This window comes from Lytechinus variegatus, chromosome 6 (assembly GCF_018143015.1).
Source record: "Lytechinus variegatus isolate NC3 chromosome 6, Lvar_3.0, whole genome shotgun sequence".
In the NCBI taxonomy this organism is placed as follows: Eukaryota; Metazoa; Echinodermata; class Echinoidea; order Temnopleuroida; family Toxopneustidae; genus Lytechinus; species Lytechinus variegatus.
The window spans coordinates 12,353,580-12,364,236 of NC_054745.1; the positions used below are offsets into that span (position 1 = coordinate 12,353,580).

General features: G+C 36.7%; 1 protein-coding gene across 1 annotated transcript; it reads right to left on the reverse strand.

Moving 5' to 3' along the window:
- Positions 1–4,036: 4,036 nt before the first annotated feature.
- LOC121416838 lies at positions 4,037–5,798 on the reverse strand. Its single transcript, XM_041610356.1, has one exon. It carries the CDS (start codon positions 5,729–5,731, stop codon positions 4,037–4,039), a length of 1,695 nt encoding a protein of 564 aa, XP_041466290.1. The 5' UTR covers positions 5,732–5,798.
- Between the last annotated feature and the right edge of the window lie 4,859 nt (positions 5,799–10,657).

The following is a 10,657-nucleotide window of genomic DNA, read 5'->3' on the forward strand; positions in this document are numbered from 1 at the left end:
TCGATTCGACTCAGGCTTAATGGTAGTATCATCAGCAAATAAAACATAATTAAAGAATGAAGATGCTGAACATAAATCATTTATATGAATAAGGAAAATAAATGGGCCCAATATGGAGCCTTGGGGGACTCCATACTGGGCAATAGAATATTGAGAATCATATTTGTTAAATGAAGTGTAGTTTTGTCAATGAATTAAGTAGCTCTGCTACCATTCCCACACTTCTCCCCTAATACCGTAATGAGATAATTTATATAAGAGAATGTTATGGTCTATGAGGTCGAATGCTTTTGATAGGTCTAGGAATATTCCAAATGAGTGGTAATTATTATTCATATTAGTTAAGAGGGTATTATTTACGTAAATTAATGCATACTCACATGAATGTCCTACCCTAAATCCGTATTGACAGTTGTTTAATATTCTGTTATTATCTAATTATTTTTAAGACTTGAATTCTACTCTCTACTGAACTTCTATCGTACATGTATTAACCCAAATAGATGATCTTTTTAAGATCATATTATTATCGTGTATACATGTACTACACTTTATAAAACAAATTTGCACTTTTTACATTGGATATATTATGTATAAACTGGTTTTATAAAGATAAGTTTGGAATGCTTCTTACAGAGGTGGAATTTACAATCAAACAAAAAAACTTTGCAAAATAAATAGTATAATTATTGAAAAATTGTTCTAAGGTATTAAAATGTAATGACATGAATATGCATGTGTGATTGCATTTCTTGTCTCACCTGCATAGCAGAGAGAGACTATAGGCGCCACTTCAAATCTTAACAGAAGGTTAAGTTTTTGAAATGACAGCATAACTTATATGAACCTAATTCATGAAACTTGGCCATAAGTTTAATTAAGTATTTGCAATCTGAACATCCTGCATGAGTTTCATGTCACATGAATGTTATGATTGGGAAATCGTAAAAAGTGAAAGGACTTTAGATAATTTCTGTGAAACTTCTTGGTGTGGGATATCACAAGATGATAACTCAGGTAACACACATCCCAATGAGTTGAAATACTCTGTACTACTCTCTCTATCCATGCTAAAATGAAAGTTAATTGTACAAATGAATGCAGTTCTAATAAAGTAGTCAAACTAGACACACACGTGTCTCTCTGAAGCCTCCTAAATATTGTGTACCTGGAACTCTACAATGACCAAGGTCAAAGGTCATTTAGGGTCAATGAACTTAGGCCGTGTTTATGCTTCCACTTTTCAGGCCAGAATCAGCGTTTCCAAGTGTGATTAGTGCAAAACACGGTTGCGTCCATGCTTACTTTCATTAAAAGGTGCATTTGTAAACGTCGTTCGACGAGAATCAGGCTTCTTGGGAAGTATAAACAGAACCACGATCGTAAACGTGTTTAAATGACGTCATTTGGTACATGCTTCCGGTGAGATGAAAATCTGTGGGCAAATACAGTCGTATCGCTCCATGTTATCTCTACGTAATAACAACAATGGAAAAAAAAAACTTTCGAAAAAAGGCGCGCCCAATTTGACCTCGCTTTACGATGCGAAGCCAGCTGGAGATCATGATTTGCTCTAAAAAGTTAAGCATAAACGGCACTCCCAGAACCATGTTTACGTTCGGCGTTTTGAATCGACGTTTGAAATCGCTGGTTCTGTCCTCGCAATGGAAGCATAAACACACCCTTAGACCATGTTGGGGAATCAACATCAAAATCTTAACCTATGGTTAAGTTTTTGAAATATATGGACCTAGTTCATGAAACTTGGACATAAGGTAAATGAAGTATCACTGAACATCCTGCATCACAGTTTCACATCACATGACGAAGGTCAAAGGTCATTTAGGGTCAATGACCTTTAGCCGAATTGGGGGTATCTGTTGAATTACCATCATAACTTTATAAGTTTATGGATCTGACTCATGCAACTTGGTCATAATAGTTATCAAGTATCACTGAACATCCTGTGCAAGTTTCAGGTCACATGATCAAGGTCAAAGGTCATTTACGGTCAATGAACTTTCCCCAAATTGGGGGTATTTGTTGAATTACCATCATAACTTTCAAAGTATGTTGGTCTAGTTCATAAACTTGGACATACATGTAAGAGTAATCAAGTATCACTGAACGTCCTGTGCGCATTTAAGGTCACATGACCAAGGTCAAAGGTCAAGAACTTTGGCCAAATTGGGGGTATCTGTTGAATTATTATGATCATAACTTTGAAAGTTTATGGATCTGATTCGTAAAACTTGGACATAATAGTAATCAAGTATCACTGAACATCCTGTGCGAGTTTCAGGTCACATGATCAAGGTCAAAGGTCTTGTGAGGTCAATGAACTTCGGCCATGTTGGGAGGTATTTGTTGAATCACCCTCATACATTCATAATTCCGAAGCTTCGTTATTCTGAACGTTCGGATATTCCGAAGGTTCGTAATTCCGAAGATTCGTTAATCCAAAAATGAAATGAGGTTCGTATTTCTGAAGGTTTGTTAGTCCGGACTGACGAACCTTCGGAACAATGAACCTTATTTCATTTCCGGACTAACGAACATCCGGAACATCGAACCTTATTTCATTTTTGGATTATCCAACCTTCGGAATAACGCCACAAATTTTCAGATTAACAAACCCTTTTACGTTTTCGGATCAACGAACATCGAGGTATAGGCAATTTACATGTTTCGGAATTACGAATCTTCGGAATTACGAAGTGTAACCGAATTATGGCGCTGTCAACCTTGGCGTTTTAGACAGCGTATGCCCGACGTATGTGGAATTTGGCGAATACGCTGGCGTACGTCAAATACGTTACGGGTAAGTTTTGCATACGTTAAGAGTACACTAAAACATGTTGGTATATGTCATACGGCAAGGTCGTCGAAAAATTTTGTGCAAGCACAAAAATTTTCGACGTATGCCAGCGTATGGCTCATACGTCTCGCATACGCGGGCCATAAGTTGTAGGCAAGTTACGCGATCGTTGATACATATTGACACACGTTACTCGTAAGTAAGTCATAAGTCGATGTATGTCGAGATAATGTCCAGCGTACCCTAAAACTAACTTGAAAAAAAAATCAAAGTTCAGCGTATGCCGACGTTTTAGAGAAATTTGATACGTCGGGCATACGCTGTCTAAAACGCCAAGGTGTGACACCCCCATTACCATCATATCTCTGTAAGTGTATTGGTCTAGTTCATAAAACGTGGAAATAAGAGTAACCAAGTATCACTGAACATCTTTTGCTAGTTATAGTTGTTTTCAAAGTCAGCACTGCTGCAATATTGAATCGCGTGATGCAGGTGAGACCATTAGAGGCATTCCACTTGTTGTTTTTTTTCAAATGTAATACATATATACAAGGACAAACGCATTATCAGAATTATATACAATATGAAGCTAAATATATTTCAATTAATAGTATGAATTTGAATTCTTAAAATATATTATCTGTTTGGTATTTAGGGCATTACAAAATTTCCGAAGGATGTGGGATGATAATATCGGTGAAAAAAAAAATCATATTCTGTCGAAGTTTGGTCAAAATATGTATGTTAAAACATGGAGAGGGAACTTGAGAGAAGATTCAAATTTCAACTGATGTCATTCTTGAATAAAGAATGACTGTCTAATAACAGCATCATATGAACACACGAGAGCATTGAATAAATAACACATCGGCATGACCATTGTATCAAACATTAATGTTTCCATATTCCTGTTATGTAATGACGTGTTATAATAATGTTTCTATCCAAAGTTTACTATTAACCAATCAAATTGAATCATTTCAGTAGCTTTTAACTATTGATTGTTACTATAGGAAATTATGAAACTGCCCAAATGGGTATAAGGGGTGGCAAATTGAAGTTAAAGACAAATGGAAATGTAGCTAAACATCACTTGAGTTAAGGGTCTGAATGTGCAGCCCTTTAATGCCTTGTATACTGAAGGCCCTGGAATTGAAATAGTAAGTTTTGTATGTGCTAGTCTTTGCGTGGAGACACACTTGCTGATCGAAGTTTCAATCAGGGTCTGTGCCTACAGACTGTGTTCAGATTCTTGATGATTTCAAGGGTGAATGTTTTCTTATAAAGATGAATTTTGTCTCCATCACATCCAACAAGGTTACCAAAAGGAGTAACAAGACAAGGGCTGATGAAGTCAGTGCTATCTATTTGCACGTATTCCACGATCCTCCTTGCCTGGATGATACCATCACTTGACACCTGATCAACTGCGTAGGTATTTCGCTCTTTATCCCTGTATGCGATGTAGAGTGTGTCTGTCAGTTTGTCAACGCGACAGCGTGATGATCCCCACTCATCACAGTGTATGACAGCCTTCGCTTCTCCTGATCGTGAGATGACAGTATATGTATTGTTACCTGTGTTCACAACGATATCACCTGATGACAAGGCTTGTATCACACCCCACACCGTCTTACCCTGCATCGTAATAGTGTTTACTATCTTATCATTAGCAGGATTGATGACGTAAATATTAGACTGATAGGACTGACCAGCGATGATCATCCCATCACTGTCAACATCAACATACAGAGCTTTATTGTATCCAATCCTTGATATGCTGATGTCTCTAATCACCTTCCATTGTCTGTCGTAGAGAGTGATGCATCCATCCAACCTGTCACCCGTGCAATCCCATCTCTCCTTACCACATACTATTACGTTACTGTCTAAGGGCGCACATGATGTAATCCACTCACCTCCATCAGTGACTTTCTCTGTGTGTTGAGTGTAAATGTTTGTAATATACATGTTATAGTTATCTACATCTTGCACACAGATCTCATCCTCACTGACGAAATAACGCACTTCCAGGTCATTAACAACCAATGGAATGTGGATTGACTTGAAAAGTTCCCATTTACCGATATACCCATCAATTCTACCGTAGTATTCTCCACCTACTTCCCCCTCTACAAACTTCACTCCCTGGATTGCATTTTCTATTTGGTGAAGACAGTCAGTAACATCTTGATGAACATTCAAACTTAAATTTTCATCAATAGATGCCAGTACTTGAGGAGCTTCATTCACCAATATTTCATCATCTTGGTTTATACGTGTGATGGTCAATTCAATATTCGTAATAGTGTTTATGACATGCTGACTCGTATTAATTAGATCTTTGATCTTCTTAGAGACAATTTCGGTAATTTTCTTTGCATCTGATAGAAGTTTTGCTTCCTTGTCTTTGATGATTTTTCGCTCCTTTTCTCTCTCGGTGTTGCAGTCCTTGATCCGTTTTTCTCTCTTCTCATTTACTAGTCTTATTTCCTCATCTGCCTCCTCGTTAATCACCCTAATCATTCTGTCCTCCTTTTCCTCAACAGATTTGATCTTGTCGTGATACGATGCTTGAATGTTGTTGTTTACTGTCTGTAGATTAGTATCACTGAAAGCTAAAGCTGTCTTTATTTTTAAATCTAGGGCTTTCATTTGTTTCTGAAGTTCCTGTATTTCTGGCCGTTTCTCATCCAGTTTTTTTCTCCTCTCAAAGATGACATCCTCAATGTCGTCTAGCTCACATGGTTTTTGGCAATGTTCTTTGATAGCGCATCGATCACATACGAATAATCCGTGTTTCTTACAGTAAAATGCGATTGGCCCACCATGCTTGTCACATGACCATGTCATGTCATGACCTTTTCGAGGTCGAAGCTGAACTTGGTTTCCTTTAGGAAATCTTGCCGCCATGATGTAATGTCTGATGATTGTTAAACTCTGTATGATAGAGGGAACCTGTAAGAGATGGATAAGAAGCAGGAAGAAGCTTAGAAAAATAAATGGAATCAAAACAAGCTTTTATGGTGGAAAAAAGTTATGTAGCCCTGGGCCCGTATTCCATAAACGAGATAAGCATGCTTAAGTCAAAAAATCTAAGCATTTTGTCTTATTTTCTGTCTAAGATAAAATTCTTAGCCAAAACGCGTATTCCATAAAGAATTGGCTAAGAATTTTGTCTTAGAATTTGGCTAAGAGGTTTTGCGCAACTAAGACAGATATAGGATGAATGGCTAAGTAACTTTTCTTAAAAATGCAGATTCTGTATTTCATAAATACAACATGGCTAAGAATTTAGCCCTAACTTTAAGACAGCTGTGATTGTATTAGTTTCAAGGTAATTCAGCCAACAAAATTTTAGAATTTATACCTATATTGCATTTCGAGCTCCTGCCTCATTTTTTAAACCGATTTTCATGAAATTTTGAACACACATTGGTCTTAAGGTAAGGAGGTGGAAGATGTTTTTCTTTTTCAGAAATTGTGTTGCCATGGTAACAATATATTATGGCCAAAATTTTGCCGTTTAAAATACTTCATTAATTTTCTACCAATTCTCATGAAAGTTGGCTCACACATTGGATTTGAGGAAAAGATGTGCAAGACACATTTATGCAAGTGTCGGAAATTGTGTTGCCATGGTAACGGTATATATTGGCAAAAATTATGTATAAATCTTGCTGTTCTAACTACTTCCTCAGTTTTTAACCAATTTTCATTAAATGTGGCACAAACATTAGTCTTGATGTGAAGATGTGCAAAACATATTTTATGCCTACATAAAAAATTGTGTTGCCATGGTAAAAAAAAATACCAAAAATAAATGAAAATCTTGTGATTGAATTACTTTATCAGTTTTCAACTGGTCTATTCTCCTAAAAACTTGGCATACACATTAGTCTTGAGTTGAAGCTGTCTAAGACATATTTTTGCCTGTATCAAAAAATCGTGTTGCCATGGTAACAAAATATTATTTAACAAAAATCTTGTAGTTCAAACTCCATCTTTTTCAACTGATGCTCATGAAATTTGGCACACACATCAGTCTTGAGTTGAAAATGTGCAAGAATATTTTTTGTCTGTATCAGAAATCGTGTTGCCAAGGTAACAACATATTATATAATGAAATTAGGTGAAAATCTTGTGGTCTGAAACCCTTTTTAGTTTTCAACCAATTATAAAAGTTGGCTCACACATTGATTTTGAGGTATAGATCTGCAAGACATACTCTATATTGGAAAATTTGTTACGTGAACCAATTTTTCTGTGGCCGGTCGAGACAAGTATTTCCTATTAAAACCAATATTTCGCAATTGGTAGCGAACTGATCTACAAATAAAAGAAATGTGATTAGACATGTGAGAATCAAAATCTATACCGAGATTGCGACAAGAACTTGACAGATTTACAGTGAGGCCAGAAAATGAGATTGAGTCGATGTGGATTTTACTAAGATGTACCGATACTTTGGGGCTAAAAAGAAGAAATTCACATTTGGCTGGATTCAACTTAATGCTAGATCCCTAGCCTGCTTCCTTTTTCAGGCCTACTGTAAGATGAATAGATCTAGACTAGCCTACATTTACTATTTTTTAGAACTAGAATCTATATTTTGATAGAGTCTACAAGTCTCTACTTTAGATCTCGACCTATAACTATTAACACTTAGATTGTTATAGTTCTACTTCTACTACAAAGTACTAGGCCTAGATCTAGATAGGGTCTAGCTTTTAGTCTTATTTTTCGTCTAGATCTAGGCCTACGTTAGAGTTTCTAGATCAAACAGTAGACTAGTCTGACTAGATCAGCCAGTCCTGACGTTAGGGCTACCAGCTAGTCTAGAAATAGAATCTAGAATGAATAGAAGAAAGTATAGCCATAATACTATAGGCTAGGCCGCTTAGACCTAAAGTAAATTTGTATATAAATGTATATACATGTAGGCCCCAGTCTAGACTGAGCTGTTGGTCTAGGCTTTACTTTAGGCCTGTTTTCTAGAAACCTAGATCTAAACAAACTCCCCAAAATGTATAAATTAAGAACTCCTCCAAACAAACATATGGACCTAAAAGAGAAGTAGACCTAGGCCTAGATCTACTTAGAATCTACATAGATGTCTAGGTCAGGACTAGGCCTAGATCTAAGTTTAGGCGTATGCCTAGTTGGCAAGCAATGCATAGCGATAGGCCTAGCAGTAGCACTGTAGACAGGAATAACCGTCGTTTCTGGGAATTTATTTAAAAGTTTCTGACATTTACTGTCATATCAGTTTTTGGTGAGATTAGGGTCTAGTCCAACGTAATGTTGTTAGACTGTCGAGTGTCGTACTCGTAGTTTAGCAGAAAAACCAAAATACAGTCGGAGACAGAAGCTTTTGGTCTAGGGCTAGATCTAGGCCTAACTCTAAGTCAGATCTATTCTAGTCCTACATGTAAATCTATCCCTGTCCTAAGTAAGGCTAAGCCAGGCTAAGTCCTGAATGCTGTTCTAGGCCTAGACCAATACTAATATAGGCCTAGGTCTATATGATGTATTAATATACTATTATATAGCTTCAGTCTTGGTTGCTCGATCCACTATGGCATGCCACTACTACTACTAGGCTAGTACTAGACTAACAAATTTACGTTTTGCAGCCTTCATGAAAATTGAAATAGTAAAAAAGTAAAAAACAATGTTTAATACTCCTGCAAACAGACGAATATTATAGATCTAATTGGGCCTAGGCTAGATCTAGGCCTAATGTTAGACCCAAGACTAGTCTCAAAAGTTACAAAAGTTTTCCCTTAGGGGGCCTAGGTCTACTTAAACTGAAGTTAGACTGAGTAAAGATGTCGAGAGCAATATATTCAATTTATATTTTGACAAACAATACATGAAAAGTAATATATGGGACTGATACACAAAAAAACTGTGCAAGTCACTCGGTTTGGGATTGAAATGTTTTGGTAATTAACAAAAATATAGATAAGTTGAATTAAAAATTCTTACCATATATGTGTGATGAATGCTCTTCTCTTACTATAATAGTTGTAATTAGTTTCAATAAAATCCAAATTTTTAAGAAAAAACAACTTTAGTCACATTTTTGCAAGTTTGTTGCAGTGACCTCTGCAGCAATTTATCATTAAGAAGGTCACTGAAGGTCATAGAATTTGAGACTTTGGCTTAGCCATATCGCCTGACTTGAGACAAATGTCTTAAAGTTTATAGAATATCGTTAGGGAAGATTTCTTAGACAAGCAAAATGCTAAGACAAATTGCTAAGACTTAAGCAAAAAGCTTATCTTGTTTATGGAATACGGGCCCTGACCCCTAGGCTTTGTCATATCTGTCAACATTAATGCAAAAGCTTAACTCGATAATGAAAAATAAAATCTTCAGGTATGTACCTTGGGTTTCATCATGGACCTAGGAGATGGATGATTAACATGAGCATTTCTTTGATCCAAGGATAGTCACCATCACCTAGTTATGAGTATCTTAATGAGATCATACAGGTGTTAACAATAGCAATGATATAATCAAGGCATTTCTGATCACTTTAAGAAGGAACAGTTTCCCTGGTCTTCTCATGGTGACGATCATATAACCAAAGGACCTTAATATGAAGAGAATGTTATTCAGATGACAATAACAGTCACCTGTTGGTGAATTCATAATATCGATGAATATCCATCCCTTCATAGGTCTATGGTTTCAGCATATCGTAATCACTTCCCCCATCCCCATACAATTACAAATTAGTAAATTACTATTACGATAGATTATTGGAAGTTATACAAGTAACCTTACCTGTTTACAGTCAAATGAAATCTGAGTTGTAAAGCAATCTGGACTTCAAATGAAAAACCGCAGATTTAGAGCACAATTTGTCAGTAACAGAATATGGCTGTATCTGAAAATTTTAACAGCATTTTATAGCTGTCATCTGATCAGAGCAACTTTAATGGTTGTTTTTTATGATGTAATACTGATGAGCAAATAGTATTCATATCTAGACATCATTTAACCCTTTGCGCGCTGATGTTGCAATTTTGCACATTTGTACAATTAAATCCAATATTGGTAATAATCAGTTTTCTCTCCTACTTTCAAATTAGATAAGCTAATAAAAAGGCAATTTAGTTCTTGGATAACATCTATAAAAATTAATTTAGCGTGCGAGGAGTTAAACTACTGACACTTTTATCAAAGTGGTACTTTGGACCGGGGTTGGCACCACTGAGAGTGGGAGGGGGGGGGGGGACTGGGGTATCAGGTGCAAAAATACTCCTTGTAAAATTCTTACATACCACTTAGTTCTTCCTGTGTAATGCATTAGGCAGCAAGCTGTCTTCACCTGGATACTTATTTGCAACCTCTAATACCCCTTTCATAAACCCAATTATGCGGCTAATAGCAAAATTTGGTCGTAAAATCAGAGGAGGACCAGAGTTATCCGCATTATTTTGATGCTGCTATTATCCGCATAATAGCAGCATCGGGACCAGATTTTGACTTTATGAACGCATTTCCAAATAATGCGGATAATTGCCATGGTGCGGTCACAAGGTCACCCTTTTCCAACACCACCGCATTGGAGGGGGCGTGTCCAGTTGTCATGACGATTATCCGCCTTTTTCAGGACGGGCGCTCGTAAAAATAGTGCAGATTATTTTCCGAGTTTGTGAACGCAATTTTGATTGAATTATCCGCATTACTCTTAGGCGGCTAATTGGAGGATGGGTTTATGAAAAGGGTAGTAGTTTAACCTCCATCAGGTTGGTCAAGGTTATAGGCCAACTCTAAGTATTTGAAGAAAGTATGTCGCCAGGTCTGCTTGGGACAGCCAATGTT

What these genes read in the sequence shown, in the direction of transcription:
- LOC121416838 (XM_041610356.1), bottom strand. Translation starts at nt 5,731, where the DNA reads ATGGCGGCAAGATTTCCTAAAGGAAACCAAGTTCAGCTTCGACCTCGA.